Source organism: Narcine bancroftii, chromosome 12 (genome assembly GCF_036971445.1).
Source record: "Narcine bancroftii isolate sNarBan1 chromosome 12, sNarBan1.hap1, whole genome shotgun sequence".
Lineage (NCBI taxonomy): Eukaryota > Metazoa > Chordata > Chondrichthyes > Torpediniformes > Narcinidae > Narcine > Narcine bancroftii.
In genome coordinates, this window is record NC_091480.1 from 40,361,007 (window position 1) to 40,378,809 (window position 17,803).

General features: G+C 42.4%; 1 protein-coding gene across 1 annotated transcript in view; it reads right to left on the bottom strand.

Annotated features, from left to right (window-relative positions):
- Nucleotides 1-17,803, bottom strand: part of palb2 (partner and localizer of BRCA2) — a 52,917-nt gene that overhangs the window by 34,787 nt on the left and 327 nt on the right. Inside the window, 6 exon segments of the mRNA XM_069904897.1 lie at nt 1,180-1,709; nt 3,195-3,548; nt 5,004-6,683; nt 9,370-9,469; nt 17,703-17,717; nt 17,719-17,763. Of these exon segments, the coding sequence (XP_069760998.1) occupies nt 1,180-1,709; nt 3,195-3,548; nt 5,004-6,683; nt 9,370-9,469; nt 17,703-17,717; nt 17,719-17,763 (2,724 nt within the window).

A 17,803-nucleotide genomic window follows, 5' to 3' on the forward strand; every position in this document is an offset into this window, starting at 1 on the left:
GTGGGAGTTAGAGAGTTTGTAGTATATAATCGGTAGAAAGCTGGTCTCCGGAGATGGAGGCAGATATCCAGGAAGGGGAGAGTGTTATCAGAGATGGATCAGGTGAGTTTGAGATCAGGGTGGAAGTTGTCTGCTAAGTGGATGAAGTTGACAAGCTCAATGAAATCGTTGATACACTGGAGGAAGAGCTGAGGGGTCTTGCCTGTGTAGGCTTGTAGCATGGATTATTTCACAAAGCCTACAGGTGGAGGAGGGTGGTGGTAGAAGATAACTGGTCGGGTCTTTGGTCCAGAAGAAGCAAGTGCTTTTGCTACAGGTGCAGATCAAATTGACCACCTGTGAGTTTCAAAGTGCACTGAAGATGAAATCAGCCAAGCTGATACAGTAAAAGCCTGAAAATCTGGATCACATGAGAATCTGGACTTTTCAAAAACTCTCAGCATTTGCGTGCATGCACTGCGTAAGCACCACAGATGTACTGCCTGAGAATCTGGAAAATCCAAAAAATCCGGACTGACACAATCCCCAAACAGTCCAGATTTTAGGATTTTAATTGTACATATTCACAAGGATGCTCTTCTGCACTTTGCATTTCAAGAGGCCTTTGGTACAACATTCACATTCTTGTCCAATGTTTCCTCCAACCTAATATATTCAGGGTAACATTGAAAGCAGCAAACATATCAATGAAATAATGAATGCAATCTTGTGGTTGGGAAAGGCATTAACACTTATTTTTATAAAAAAGAAACACTGCTCTTTCTCTACAGCAGAAAAATATGGTGGTGATGCAGTCATTAAATTACAGGACCAATAATCTGGAGGTCGTAGGCCAAATTCCACTGTGACAACTTTGGAAATTGAGTTTAGTTCATAATCTGGATAAATGTTTTGTTGTCATTCATAATGATGATTACGAAACATCTTTTTGTTGTAAAACCTATCTGGTTTATTAATTAACTTCAAAGAAGGAATTTTACAATCTTTACCTCATCCAGCCTTAATGCAGTCTAGGTTAATTTTATGGTTGACTCTTAAATGTCCTCTAAAGTGACTTAGTAAGTGAATTACTTCACAGGCAATTAAAGATGGGCAACAAATTACAGCTGGCAATGATGGTCAGATCCCTGTGCCACCATACGGCCACTTTGCAGGAGCCGTAAAAGTAAAAAAAGTTACCTCTTTAATTGCAGTGTCCAGTTCTGCAAATTCCTTGGTAGAATCATCATTTGGCATCTCTTTCTCACTGACTATCGTCTCACATTTGCGTTTGAGGTCCTCCTCATTCTTATGGTTTAAATATTCTCTTCCAGAGAAAGCACACACTCCATCTTCCTTTTCCACTGGAGTAGGCAGATTTAAATCTGTTTGGGACACTTCTTCACTGGCAGTCTGGAATCCTTGTCCACAATTCCCAGCACCTTCTAACATATGTAACTGCCTGCCAGTTTGAGACAAATTCAGGTTTCTATATTTGCTTTGGGAAGATACCAGAGAACACTCAGTTGAACCAGAGGCTGGAGTGAAGCCAAGTGAAGGGAACATGGGATCGCAACTCGTTGCCTGTGGAGTGCAGGATGGAGTTGAAAGCAGAATACTGGGAGACAGTTTATGGCCATATGCAGTTTTTGAAATTTGCTGAACACGAGAACAAATATCATCAATGGGATTTTCAGGGGTTCTCCTCAGCTCATTGCAGCATGAAGATTCTGGTAGAAAAACAGTGCATATTAATAGCATCCATTATGAAGGTTTTAGCTTTAATTTTCACTGCACCTCAAAGTAACTGACAAATATGTAATTGAGGCACACACAGTCATAAATATAATTTTAACACACACATGTACATTCATACAGACATACACGTATACGGCACACACACACACACACACACACACACACATATATATATAGGTACTCCCCAAAATACGCACATACGACCAAGACTTCTTAAAAGAAAAATTATAAAAATTACTCGATAACGGTGAAAATCGAGCCTATCCATGGTGGCTACCATGTTGGTGGGCGGCCAACCTCTCGCGAGAGCTGGCCTTGGTGGGCGGCCAACCTCTCGCGAGAGCTGGCCTTGGTGGGCGGCCAACCTCTCGCGAGAGCTGGCCTTGGTGGGCGGCCAACCTCTCGCGAGAGCTGGCCTTGGTGGGCGGCCAACCTCTCGCGAGAGCTGGCCTTGGTGGGCGGCCAACCTCTCGCGAGAGCTGGCCTTGGTGGGCGGCCAACCTCTCGCGAGACCTGGCCTTGGTGGGCGGCCAACCTCTCGCGAGACCTGGCCTTGGTGGACGGCCAACCTCTCGCGAGACCTGGCCTTGGTGGGCGGCCAACCTCTCGCGAGAGCTGGCCTTGGTGGGCGGCCAACCTCTCGCGAGAGCTGGCCTTGGTGGGCGGCCAACCTCTCGCGAGAGCTGGCCTTGGTGGCTGATTTGGTTGCTATATTCTGATGGTCAGACAGGTTTTTAGAGGCCAGTAGTCTGCAGGGTGCTCAGGGTCCAAAGCAACAGAGAGAATGAGAAAGATTCAGATAGAGAATGGAAGGAAATCTATTGCTGTACTATGGAACACAGACATATGTTGGGGAGTACGTGTGTGTGTGTGTGTGTGTATAAACATCCACACACATAGTATATACATATATGTATATAATTTTTTAATAGTCAAAAGTTGGGTAAATTTTAAGCAGTGAAATTATTTCACCACCATTGACCTGACACCCATTCATCATTACAACTGAATAGATGATCCTACAAATAAAGATTTGTAGCAAATTATATCTTTGCTTGTTAATCTGATATCATTAGAACTCCTTTTACTCTAAAAGGGATCAACTCAATCCAACAACAAAGTTCTATGTAATCTGTCATTTTCAGCAGGTAATATCAAGTTATTGGAATGCTGCATTTTAGCTTGTGCATTTCAAAATGTAACATGTACCATGAATAAATGGTCCACTTTTAATGTGTCCACAAAACTGAGCTCTATTGGAGTGTAGTTTGTATATGTTGGGCCCAATGAGCTCATCAGAATGACAACGATCAGTACTGCTGCCTAAGGTTTGTCACCTCATTGGGACAGTTAACTTGGCAAACAAAAACAAAGCCAAATATTGGACACTTGAACAACTATGTACTTTTGTTGGAATACTGAAAGCACTTGCCTTAGAAATGACTAAGCCATCTTACTTTGTTGGTGGGATTCCTCAAAGTTTTCTGCAGTTTGCTGGATCTCTGTTGTATGTGGACTTTTGCAGTGTGGTGTGTCCCAATTATCCCTTTCCACTCGAGTTTCCAAATTACAGCCAACTCCATCATGCTGGGAAGGAATAAATTTATTTAATGCTTCTGCTCGTAGTTTCTCCTTAAGTTGGCCATACTCCTCTTCTGGAAGATCAAAATCTTGGACTTTTTGGCTGTGAAACAACCTTCTGATGATAGGAATTTTAACACGGAGTAATGGTTCCGAGCACATTAATGTCCCATCTTCGAATATCTCAGTGATCCTTCTCGAGCCTCTGCGTGTCTTACGACAGTTGTAACCTATTGGTAAGACAACTCCCATTACTTCAGCAATCCAAAAAGGTATTAGAAAACAGCCAGGAAGGGAAAGACCATTGTAGCCATTTAGTTTGTATATAATTGTACTGTAATTGCCCATTCAGAGCCAGCTCTTCAGCGCTTGACGTCCTGCTTTGCGGAAACTGCCAAAATGTTTGGCCTGGAAGTCAGCCTGAAGAAAACTGAGGTCCTCCATCAGCCAGCTCCCCACCATGACTACCAGCCCCCCCCACATCTCCATCGGGCACACAAAACTCAAAACGGTCAACCAGTTTACCTATCTCGGCTGCACCATTTCATCAGATGCAAGGATCGACAATGAGATAGACAACAGACTCGCCAAGGCAAATAGCGCCTTTGGAAGACTACACAAAAGAGTCTGGAAAAACAACCAACTGAAAAACCTCACAAAGATAAGCGTATACAGAGCCGTTGTCATACCCACACTCCTGTTCGGCTCCGAATCATGGGTCCTCTACCGGCATCACCTACGGCTCCTAGAACGCTTCCACCAGCGTTGTCTCCGCTCCATCCTCAACATCCATTGGAGCGCTTTCATCCCTAACGTCGAAGTACTCGAGATGGCAGAGGTCGACAGCATCGAGTCCACGCTGCTGAAGATCCAGCTGCGCTGGGTGGGTCACGTCTCCAGAATGGAGGACCATTGCCTTCCCAAGATCGTGTTCTATGGCGAGCTCTCCACTGGCCACCGTGACAGAGGTGCACCAAAGAAAAGGTACAAGGACTGCCTAAAGAAATCTCTTGGTGCCTGCCACATTGACCACCGCCAGTGGGATGATAACGCCTCAAACCGTGCATCTTGGCGCCTCACAGTTTGGCGGGCAGCAACCTCCTTTGAAGAAGACCGCAGAGCCCACCTCACTGACAAAAGGCAAAGGAGGAAAAACCCAACACCCAACCCCAACCAACCAATTTTCCCCTGCAACCGCTGCAACCGTGTCTGCCTGTCCCGCATCGGACTTGTCAGCCACAAACGAGCCTGCAGCTGACGTGGACTTTTTACCCCCTCCATAAATCTTCGTCCGCGAAGCCAAGCCAAAGAAGAATTGTACTGTAGATGATCCTTGATAATCGTTACTTTCTCTCTTTTTAATGATCTGCTCCTTTCTCTTGGGAAAAGCAGATCATTAAAGACAACAATTAAATGTACAGGTTGAAGATTAGCACTGCAGGGCAAATCTTCATTTAATTATCCCTGCAGCATCCATTCATATCGTGGTGAATGAGTGCATCAATTTCTTCCACTGAGATATTTTAAAGAATAGAGCACGTCTCCAATTCTAATAGTTTCGATTTACAGGGTCTCTACGAACATCTATGCTGACACCATGAACCAGTTTATTTCCCTGCTCAATTATGGATGTCCGAGTTCTCTCTAGTCTTAGATCATGTATAACAATTACATTCAGTACTCACCTCTCAAGAGCTTCACCTTCCTCTTGGGTTGAGAGACTGGTGATTCAGTTTTCTCTCTATCCAAGTTAATCCCGAATGGAAATGATTTCTTTGTATCATTTACTTTTTTCTTCAATGAGGTGCCATCAAATGAATCCTGCTGAGTTTCTGGGATCAGTTCCTGGCTGTCAATATCACTGTTTGTACCAGATGGCTCAGGCCCACATAATAACAACTCACTTGGTGCGGTCAAAAGATTGTTCACATCTTCTTTGAAGGGGCTTGTTGACACACTGTTGGGCTGAATTACGTTCGACTTCTTCAGCGGTTCCAATAGTTGCTTAGCTTGGTTTGGCATCAAGCTGGAATTTATTCCATTAAAGTTAGTAGTGCCTGAAAAATTAAGACTGTTCATTTCATTCACACTACTTTCGTACAGTTCACTGGAGTTAGGTGCTGGCTGATGAGTAGTAATTTCATTCTTCTTGCTCTCATTCTCATCCTGAGCATCAGAAGGCAGAGAAATCTGAACTCCGTGGGCATTTGAATTGCTCTCCACAGACTTCTGTTCAGCATCAGCTATTTGGAATTTTGTACGTTCTTCTCTGCCTCTTTTCCTCCTTTTCCTTAGTGTTGATTTTGTACACTGGGAATCAACAGCAACATTCCATGAGTCTTGCAAATCAGGCTGCAAGGTCATTGGATTAGACTCATCGCCATCACCCACCAGACTATTAAAAAGTAATAGCGTATCACACATCTTGGCTTCACCTTCCACTCGACTGTTTTGGTTTGGAGTGAACTTCTTGGGTCTTCCTTTGCCCCCATTTCTGTACTTTCCCAACTGGCTGTGAATCACTGCGTCCAGATCCACCTGTCGCTGAGAGCTGGTCATGCGGCGAGTTGTCCGAACGTAGTACTCCACAGGAAAGATAAGTCCCTCAACAAGTGTACAAGACTTCAGTGGGCTACTTCCTGGCAATTTACACACTGTGGTAACTGGTTGCAGCTCAGCTGACTCGAGGGTAACTGTCTCTTTCTGAAGGTTGAGCTCAGGTTTAAAATGGTCCTCGGTGCAATTTGCCTTTGCTTCCTGCAGTTGAGCATCTTCAGTCAGCATTTCTACAGCCATTGAAGGGAAAGCTTCCATTTTGCTCATAGATCTTCCTGCAGAGTCACTTGCAACTCTGCTCATGTGCTTGATGACACAATCATCTTCCATTTCCTGTCTTCCATTTATTAACAATGTGTTCTCTTCAGTTTGAGGGAGAGCTTCATGCCATGCGTTTTCTTTAATGGGTCCACCAAGAGTCTGGGATACATGGGTGTCTCTCTTATCCAATGCTTCCATTTTTTTACCACAAGGCTCTCCATTAGCAGACAAACTTTCGTCTGACTCATTGGCTGCCTCACACACTCTTTTCAACATTTCACATGACCTCTTTTTTCTCAGTTTTACACTATTTTGAACTCCACCTTCTGTCTTTGTCATGGGGTTCATTTCTTCAATTGAGGGAGTGCAGGGTTGAGCGGAAGAGTTAATACTTCTGTGCACGCTGATTAAAGATTCATTTGGACACTCAATGATTTCTTGCATAATGTTGGAACTCATGGTTTCTTTACTTTTGTCTGTTGCGGCTTGGCATTTCTTAAGTGAAGAGCTGGACCAATGTGTCCCCAAAAGAGAGGACCTAGCATTTGCTTAAAAAGATTTAAAAAAAGCACATTAGGTGTTTACCCAAAACCTCACAGAAATTTAATGAAACAGATACAGAACGACAATGTACTTTCACAACAACTGGCCTAAAAATGTTAAAAGCATCATGGTACAAATTGGGAGTTATCTAACCATCACGTAAGCAGGGCTAAAGGAGCAGAAGATCAAGCTACTCCCCTCAGTGTATCAGCTTCTCACTCTTAACTCCGAATGAAGCACAATCAGGCACCAGATACAAACCCAAATATGGGGGGGTGGGTGGCGGTGGTGGTCGAAGGAGCAGACCAACTCTCCATTTTCAGCTGTCAATTTCCATGCTTCCTTTAGGACTTCCACTCCTTGTGGGAACTGGGAAACTCAAAATCTTTACTGAGGTTCATTAAAATCAAAACATCAACAGTACATTTGGAGTGTTATGTGCAGTTCTAGTCACCAAGTTAGAGGAAGAATATGGAGGCTTTGGAGAGGGTGTAGTAGAGGCTCACCAGTGGTGAGCTTGGACAAACATATTATTTTCACTGGAGTGTTGGAGGCTGTGAGTGCAACCCAGAAAAAGTAGATAAAACTAAGAGAGGCATATCTTAAATGATATTATGATAGATAAGTCTTTTTCCTGGGATGAAATATAATTATGGAGCATGGACTTGAGGTAAGAAAGGATATATATATATATATGTAAAATATATATAAAATATATATTATATATATATATATTAAAAATATATTATATATATATATTAAAAATATATTATATATATTATATATATATATTAAAAATATATTATATATATTATATATATATTATATATATAAAAAATATATATTATATATATATATTATATATATATATATAAAATATATATTATATATATAGATAAAATATATATTATATATATATATAAAATATATATTATTCTTTGGCTTGGCTTCGCGGACGAAGATTTATGGAGGGGGTAAAAAGTCCACGTCAGCTGCAGGCTCGTTTGTGGCTGACCAGTCCGATGCGGGACAGGCAGACACGATTGCAGCGGTTGCAAGGGAAAATTGGTTGGTTGGGGTTGGGTGTTGGGTTTTTCCTCCTTTGCCTTTTGTCAGTGAGGTGGGCTCTGCGGTCTTCTTCAAAGGAGGCTGCTGCCCGCCAAACTGTGAGGCGCCAAGATGCACGGTTTGAGGCGTTATCAGCCCACTGGCGGTGGTCAATGTGGCAGGCACCAAGAGATTTCTTTAGGCAGTCCTTGTACCTTTTCTTTGGTGCACCTCTGTCACGGTGGCCAGTGGATATATAAAATATATATTATATATATATATATATATATATATATATATATATAAAATATATATATTTTATATATATATACCCCCTTCCTAGAAAATCTGCAGAGGTCCTTTATATATATATATATAATATATATATAAATATATATTATATATATATATAATATATATATATAAATATATAATATATATATATATATATATAAATATATATATATATATATATGCGTGTGTGTGTATATATATATATATATATATATATATATATATAAAGGACCTCTGCAGATTTTCTAGGAAGGGGGGGGTGGAAGTGAATATGACAGGAACATGAACAGTCAGGGAATAGAGGGATATAGATCACATAAGCAGATAACAGGGGGTACACGTTGAGACAGAGATGGGAATCAGACTTAAATATAAGCATTGATGACCAAAACTAGTCTGATTTATGCTGGGACTGTATGTAAAAATACAATAAATGTAAGATTATAGAATGGTGCAATATAATTTTTTGCACCAGCCATATCTCACAACATAAAAATTAAAATTAGACATTTTGGATCAACACTTTAGGGCAGTGGGGAGATAGGAACCTTTTTACATTCAACTTGGGCATGTTCCAAGGTACAACCGTTTTGGATAGATCTGGGGAAATTTTTTAGAGCAAATAACAGGAATTCAATTTCCACAGAACCCAGAATTATTCTTTATTGGAGAATATTGCCACTATAACACCTAAAATGAGCTGCCCCAACATCAAACAATATTTGTTAAGAAATGTATAGCAATTACTTGGAAGTCTGATTCACATCTAGGTATAGCCCGTTGGAATGCAAAAATGCATAGTTGTGTTTCCCTTGAGAAGATTACCTATAACCTAAGAAATAAGTATGACATGGTCTTACAAATATGGCAGCCATATTTGCAAAATGCAGGTGCAAATCTTTAATTGTGTCCCATCTCACCCACGAGACCCACGCTAATACCCCCTTGAGATCTAAGTAAATTTTAAAAATGTGAAATTTTTGGGGTAGACGATGAACTCCCGACAATCCTATTTTATTTCTTTTTAAATTTTCTCTTTTCTTGATCTCTGCATTTCTTTCTTTGGGGTCTATTTCTTTTCTTTATTTTATTCACTATTCATGGGAGGGTGGGGGGAGATGGGAATTATAGCTATCATGCATCAAAGATGTATTCAATTTTTACTGTTTTGGTTGATTCCATGTTTGGCATATAATTTAAATAAAATATTTAAAAAAACAAGTCAGTAGATAAGATAATTTAGATTGGCATTATAGTTGGCACAGACATGGGGGGCAGAAGGGGCACAAAAGACTGTCCCTGTGCTGCACTATTTCATGTTCGATGCAAAAGTGTAAAAGTCAAACCTACCCATTGTCAGCTGGGTTGTGCGCTGCTCTTCCTGCGGCTGATTTTGATATGCAGTGATTTTCTTAATATGCTTCTGCATCCGTTCAGCTTTCTGTGCACGCTAGCAGCAGAAAAAAGGGATAGATATTAGATCATCACTTAAATTCGGTGAGAGCAAATTTAATTGAGTTTGCTGGATTCTGAAGTAGTCTGATAAAAATTAACACCTCAATGTGTGTGAAGCCAACCCAAAACTTGAACATGAAGATGGTTTCTGGTTTGATAAGCATGCATAACTTGGTACCATTCTGTTTGCAATGGTACATTGTAATACAATATCAACAAAAATTAAAGATGAAAAATTTCTGGTAACAAAAATGTTAACTTTCAGTTCATAAAAATGATGCCTTTCAAAAAAAGCAGCATAGCTTGTTAAAATATTGATTTTGCTTATAGTTATGAACTAGTACAGCAATGAGCTCTCTGAACCCTTCTCCATTAACAATGGCGTGAAGCAAGGCTGTGTTCTCGCACCAACCCTCTTTTCAATCTTCTTCAGCATGATGCTGAACCAAGCCATGAAAGACCCAAACAATGAAGACGTTGTTTACATCCGGTACCGCACGGATGGCAGTCTCTTCAATCTGAGGCGCCTGCAAGCTCACACCAAGACACAAGAGAAACTTGTCCGTGAACTACTCTTTGCAGACGATGCCGCTTTAGTTGCCCATTCAGAGCCAGCTCTTCAGCGCTTGACGTCCTGCTTTGCGGAAACTGCCAAAATGTTTGGCCTGGAAGTCAGCCTGAAGAAAACTGAGGTCCTCCATCAGCCAGCTCCCCACCATGATTACCAGCCCCCCCACATCTCCATCGGGCACACAAAACTCAAAACGGTCAACCAGTTTACCTATCTCGGCTGCACCATTTCATCAGATGCAAGGATCGACAATGAGATAGACAACAGACTCGCCAAGGCAAATAGCGCCTTTGGAAGACTACACAAAAGAGTCTGGAAAAACAACCAACTGAAAAACCTCACAAAGATAAGCGTATACAGAGCCGTTGTCATACCCACACTCCTGTTCGGCTCCGAATCATGGGTCCTCTACCGGCATCACCTACGGCTCCTAGAACGCTTCCACCAGCGTTGTCTCCGCTCCATCCTCAACATCCATTGGAGCGCTTACATCCCTAACGTCGAAGTACTCGAGATGGCAGAGGTCGACAGCATCGAGTCCACGCTGCTGAAGATCCAGCTGCGCTGGATGGGTCACGTCTCCAGAATGGAGGACCATCGCCTTCCCAAGATCGTGTTCTATGGCGAGCTCTCCACTGGCCACCGTGACAGAGGTGCACCAAAGAAAAGGTACAAGGACTGCCTAAAGAAATCTCTTGGTGCCTGCCACATTGACCACCGCCAGTGGGCTGATATCGCCTCAAACCGTGCATCTTGGCGCCTCACAGTTTGGCGGGCAGCAACCTCCTTTGAAGAAGACCGCAGAGCCTACCTCACTGACAAAAGGCAAAGGAGGAAAAACCCAACACCCATCCCCAACCAACCAATTTTCCCCTGCAACCGCTGCAATCGTGTCTGCCTGTCCCGCATCGGACTTGTCAGCCACAAACGAGTCTGCAGCTGACGTGGACTTTTTACCCCCTCCATAAATCTTCGTCCGCAAAGCCAAGCCAAAGAAGAGAGAAGAGTACTCACCATCTATCTGTAAAAGGTTAGTGCCAAAGTTAAAATTTCTGATTTACTGTTCGAGTACATAGGCGACATCACAAACAACCTTGAGATTTTTTTTTTGCTCCCGGCCACTTGCTGGTAATGTAAAATAACTGCACATAACGCACACATGTGAACAATTGACAGCAATACAGAGAAGATTTTTTTAAAAAACCAATAAAGTGCAAAACTAAGAGTTCTTGAATAGGTCCCTTCAATTTCAATTTCATGACCACAGGGAAGAAAAGGGGGGGGTGGGGTGGGGGTGGAAATGGGACTGATGTCAAAAGAGCTGGCATGGACTCTGTTGCTCAAAAGTCATCCTTATAACAATTCCAGAGTTTAATGAAAATTACAATGACATTTTAATGTCGCAGTAATTAAAGTTTCAAGGATGCTCTCAATCTCCATGAAAGAGTAACATCCCCAATGACTTGGGAACCTATGGCCCACAAGTGATTCAAGTGGAGAACTAGCATTCAGGATGACACGGAGAACCTCAAAGCAAACTATATGAAGCATAGAGAAACTCACTCCAAGGGAGAAGCAGCACACCACCTCACAAACCACCCGTCTACATCCACTCATCACTGAATCATCGAACAGTTACTGCACAAATGGAGGCTATTCCGTCAGCACATCATGTCCATGCTGACATTTTACCAGAACAATTCTTCAGTGCCATGGACCAGCTTTTTTCATATCATCTTGCAAATATCTATATACAACTATTTATTTGGAACCTGCTTCCACCACATCTGCAAGCAGTTCATTCCAGATCAAAATCTCACACTCAGCATTAGTTCTCCCTCATGTCAATCTTAAAACTCTTTCCACTAGTTCTCCAGCAATGGGAACAACTTCCCAATAGCCAGTGATGTGGTAACCAGAAATTAGAAAAATAAATTAAAGCAAACTAGCAAAGATTTGTTAAGATCAAATTGTGTTCAACCAATTTGTTAAAATATTTCAACAGGGTAATAGAGTTCATGAAGTTGAAATTGACTTTGTATAGAGTTCAAGAAACCTTTGGACATGTGGGGATACAAGGTGCAGTTTCTAAATTGGCAGTATTGTGAATTGTGAAAAGGAAAAAGATAAAATTGCCACTTTATGCCATACATAAACATGGAAGAGAAACAGGTCGAAACCAAAGCAGTGTTTTATAAAGTTTCATTATGAATCTCCCCAATTAATACTCAAAGTTTCTATTAATAAATTCCAGAATTGAATAAGTCTCAAGTGCTTTCTCAAGCTTTCCTGCCACTTTCAATGACCTATGCACACCTCAATTCCCATGCCCTTGTGGAACAATATCGCAGGGTGTCAGGCCCTGATGGAATATTTGGCATGGTACTGAAAATCTGTGCCAACCAACTAGCCAGAATGTTCAAGGACATTTTCAATTGCTGCACAGGTTCCCACCTGCTTCAAAAAGGCATCAATCATCCCAGTGCCAAAGAAGAGTAGAGTGAGCTGCCTCAACGACTATCAACCAGTAGCACCAACTTCTACTGCGATAAAATGCTTTGACAGGTAGTTCATGGCCAGAGTTAACACGTACCTAAGCAGAGGTCTAGACCCACTGCAATTTGTCTTTTGTCACATTTGTTCCACAGCAGACACAATATCGCTGGCTCTCCACTCAGCTCTAGATCACCTCAAAAACTGCAACTCATACACGTGGTTGCTCTTCATTGACTACAGCTTAGCCCTCAACACCATTCATGCATTCCTTCAGTGCTGGTCAACAAGCTCCTGGGCCTCTGCACCACTCCTCCCTTCAACTGGATCCTTGACTTATTCATCGGAAGACCATAGTCAGCACAAATTGGAAACAATGTCTCCTCCTCACTGCCTATCAACACAGGCGCACCTTAAAGATGCATGCTTAGCCCACTGCTCTACTCACTATACACCCATGACTGTGTAGCCAGGCACAATTGCAATGCTAACCAATTTGCCGATGACACCACAGTTGTCAGCAAAAATCACAAATGCCAATTAGGAAACAAAGGAGGGAGACAGATCAGTTCATTGAGTGGTGTTACATCAATAACCTTGCACTCAATGTTAGCAAAACAAAGGATATGATTGTGGACTTCAGGAGAACATTATCCTATATTGAGAGGTCAGTAGTGAAAAGGGTCAAGAACCTCAAATTCCTGGGTGTCAGCATCTCCAAAGATCTGTCCTGGAGCATCTATGTCGATGAAATCAGGAAGAAAGTTCGTCAGCAGATTTAGTAGGTCGCCGAAAACTCTTGAAAATTTCTACTGGTGTACAGCGGAGAGCATTCTGGCTGGTTGCATCAGTCTGGTACAGAGGTACCAACGCTCAGGATGGGGGAAAAAAAACTCCAGAGGGTTGCTAACTCGGCATGTGGCACCACAGGTACCAGACTACACTCCATTGAGGTCATCTACAAGAGGCTGTGTCTTAAGAAGGCAGCCTCTATCCTCAAGGACCCCCACCACCCAGGCCATGCCTTCTTCACTCTGCTACCATTGGGGAAAAAGGTAAAGAAGCTGAAAGATGAGCATTTAGCAGCACAAGGACAACTTCTTTCCCACTACCATCAGATTCCAACAACACTGCCTTAATTTTACTTTTGATGTAGTATTTTTATTTGTTGTTGTAAGGTGGTTTAGTGAATGTTTCCTCTGTGACGCTGCTGCAAAACGATGGATTTTGTGACTTGTTCACGACAATAAATTCTTATTCTGATTATTCCATTTGATCACACGTCATTCTTGGAGGGTTATGGGTGGAGAGCAGGAGGGTTGAGTTAGTGGAGTTGTTCAAGTGAACCGGTACGGACTCGAAGGGCCGACATGGCCTGTTTCCGCGCCATAAACAGTTAAATTGTAAAATTTTAAAATGCATCATGTCATCTTTCTCCACATTAAACTTTGGTTCCAATGCATTCCACCAGGCCCTTTCACAGTTCATAATACTGCCAAGTTTTGTGTTATCCACAAATTTACTCACCCACTGCTCCTCCATAACCAACCAGCCATTCTCTACTTTTTTTGGCTATGGCCCCCTTAGGACTCTGCTCAAAGTTTATGAGCTCCCTCCCCTCTGAAGCAGTCAAGTTTTAGTTTCTTCCATACTTCTCTCCTACCGACAGCATAAAAAATATCTATGTTACATGAAGAGAAAAGAAAAAAAGGCTTTTACCTAAATGTGCTGGTTCCCCATTGAGAATGGCTTGCATAGAGCCAGTGAGAAGGTATCTGCTATAGATCTGCTGCTGCACTAGGCAAATTTCAGCTGGTCCAGGTCGCTGCTCAGACAGCAGCTGATATGCTTTAACACCAGCCTCTCAAAATACTTCATCACTGTGGATTTAGGCAGGTTACCACACTCACCTCAGGCACCAGTACAATTAAAGTCTGTTTCAAACAGGTGGGTACCATGCCCTGTTGAAGATATCCACAAATACATTAGCCAGTTGATCAGTATTTGGCTGGACTGGATGCTTTCCTTAATTCACTCTCCTGAAGGCAGCTCGCATGTCATCTTCAGATATTGACAGCAGAATCATCATATGATGTGGTGCTGCGCAACAGTTCTTGTTCTTATGGTCAGATCGGGCATAAAAGGCATTGAACTCATTTGTCTCCTGCTACACCAGATTTGGTTTTGTAGCAGGTTATGTTATTTAGACTCTGCCACAGTTATCGGCTATCCTTCGTTGATTTCATTCTCGTTTGAAATCTCTATCTTGTGTAGTAGGGCTTTCCATAGGTCACACCTGCTCCATGTGTCATGTTCTTCAATGCCTATGATCTGGCTCTCTCCAGTTTCTGGATTTCATTGCTCATCCAGGGCTTCCAGTTGGGGTAAACCCTGAATGATTCAGTGGGTACACCCTTGTCCACAGCAGTTCTGATGAAGTCTGCAACGGTCCTGGTGTAATCATTCAGATCCTCAGCTGAGCTCTTGAACACCACCCAATCCACTGATTCAAGGCAATCCTGCAATTATTCTTCACCCTCCACAACCACCTTCTGGCTGCCTTTCTTGAAGTCCACCTCATTGAAAATTTCTAATAAATTTGTTAAACACAAATCAGAGTTTCACAAAAAAAAGTAACTTTTCTCCATTACTCTGAAACTGGATGGTGACTGTTGAACTTGCCCTTAGTCCCTTTATTGAACAAAGGAATAGCTTTTGCTACCCTCTAGTCCGCTGGCACTCACATCCAAGGAGTATCAGCAGATTATGGTCATTATTCCCGTGATTTCCTTATTCTCTCAAAATCCAAGGATATATGCCACTTGATCCAGGTGAGTTACCTACTTTAAATTCAGAAAAAATTTAATCCCCTTATGCCATTAATTTTTAATATGCCAGTGTACCAACTATCTCTTTCCTCATTACTTCTTTGGAAGCACCATTACGTGATGAAGACAGATGCAAACTATTCATTTAATATCTTAATAATGCCATCAGCCATATGCAAGTTTCAATGTTTGTTCTTAAAGGGCCTTACATCTCCATGTCTTACCCGTTTACAGTATATTAGATTCCCATTTAAGATGGCAACTAATCTTTTCACATATACTTTTCAATTCCTCTCTTATGCAATCATACCTTAGAGCCCTAGCTGAAACTCAACACCACTGGAGTCTCAATTTCTTCACCAAAAGATCAGTCAGTCGGGGTTGGTAGCAAAGCTTCAAGTCCCATCGCATTGAGAACTGGTGCACCTCAGGGCTGTGTGCTCAACCCACTACTGTTCACGCTTGCTGAATTGCCAGATTAATTTCCAACAGAATCATCAACTTTGCGGATGATACAACAGTAGTTCATCTCATCAGCAACGAGTCGGCTTTCAGAGAAGAGTTTGAGCAGCTCACAAAATGGTGCAAGAACACCAGAGTCCCCACGTGGACAAAGAAAAATGATTGTGGACTTCATGAGGATGAAGGTCGAGCATTCTCAATTACACAAAAATGGCTCTGTTGTGGAGAGAATATAGAACACAAAGTTCCTTGGCGCACATATATAGGATGACCTATTCTGGACCCACAACACGTCCTCATAATCAGAAAGGTGCAGCAGTGCTGAAGGAAGATGAGGGCAAGTTTAGGAGCCTTCTACAGGAACAAAATTGAGTATCCAGTCTAGTTGCAAAGTATTAACCAGAATGCAGAGCATCATCAAAACAGCCAAGATGATCACTGGAGTTACCCTTTCCACTATTGACACCACCAACCGGGAGCATTGCTTAAATAGGACTCAAAAGAATTTTTGAGGATCGCTTCCATCCAGCACAGTATCTTTAACTCACTACCAATCAAGAAGGCAGTACAGAGCATCAAAATCATGACTGCCAGGCTGGGAAATAGCTTCTTCCTGCAGGCTGTGAGATTGATGAACAGTATCCTGTAACTGAGTAAATCATCCAGATGCACCACCAATTACCTCAAAGACTAGAAGTTATAGAGAAACTGACAGGCTTTTTCTGACAACAGAATGAGGCACGTCCATGCTGGTCAACTGGACTGGGGAGGGAGCTGTGGCAAAGTCACCTTTATTCAGGGATCTATGGGAGAGGCCTCAGGCAGTCATCAAGGAGCATGTCCGAACACAGCCAAACATACATACAGTGGTTTACCACACATCCCTGAAATACTTATATTATCTTAAATTATATTAAATTAAATTATATTTGTTGTATATGTGATTATAATGTACTGTATATCGAGTCCACGCTGCTGAAGATCCAGCTGCGCTGGGTGGGTCACGTCTTCAGAATGGAGGACCATCGCCTTCCCAAGATCGTGTTATATGGCGAGCTCTCCACTGGCCACCGTGACAGAGGTGCACCAAAGAACAGGTACAAGGACTGCCTAAAGAAATCTCTTGGTGCCTGCCACATTGACCACCGCCAGTGGGCTGATATCGCCTCAACCGTGCATCTTGGCGCCTCACAGTTTGGCGGGCAGCAAACCTCCTTTGAAGAAGACCGCAGAGCCCACCTCACTGACAAAAAGGCAAAGGAGGAAAAACCAACACTCAACCCACCAATTTTCCCCTGCAACCCGCATCTGCCTGTCCCCGCATCAGACTTGTCAGCCACAAACGAGCCTGCAGCTGATGTGGACATTTACCCCCTCTATAAATCTCATCCGCGAAGCCAAGCCAAAGAAATATCGTGTGTGCAGCATGAGCCAGAGAATCATTGTCCATTTACTGACATTTTATTCCAACTCTGTACCTTCTCCACCATCCAAGAAGCTCTGAAAGTTGATGTTCAATTGTTCCTCATTGATCAACTGAATCTGAACTATCTCTTCCAGCTTTGCCTGCCATATTTGACTCCAATTTACCTGGTCCATACTCACTCTCATCAATCCATTGGTCTTCCAGCATTTTTTTAAAAAACATTGGATTGCTGCTTCTCCTTTTCATTAAGCAACCCCTAAATCACGTTATGGCCTTAGTTTCTGAATGTTCCAACAACAGACCCTTCCTTGCTAGATCAGAAACATAGTGATGGAAACTCAACTTGGCATGAACCTTCCCATCAGAGAATCCTGGGATCCAACACCAGTTCCTGAAAACTCTCAGAGCTGGGACAGAAGGGAGATAGCGGGAAAGAACGACCATTTACCTGTAATTTATACACCCGTCTTTTCATATTCCTTCTTCAGCAGGGCCAATCTTTCCTTAAGCTAGGGATAAAAAGGAAGAATTAATTGGAGGCCGAGTCGA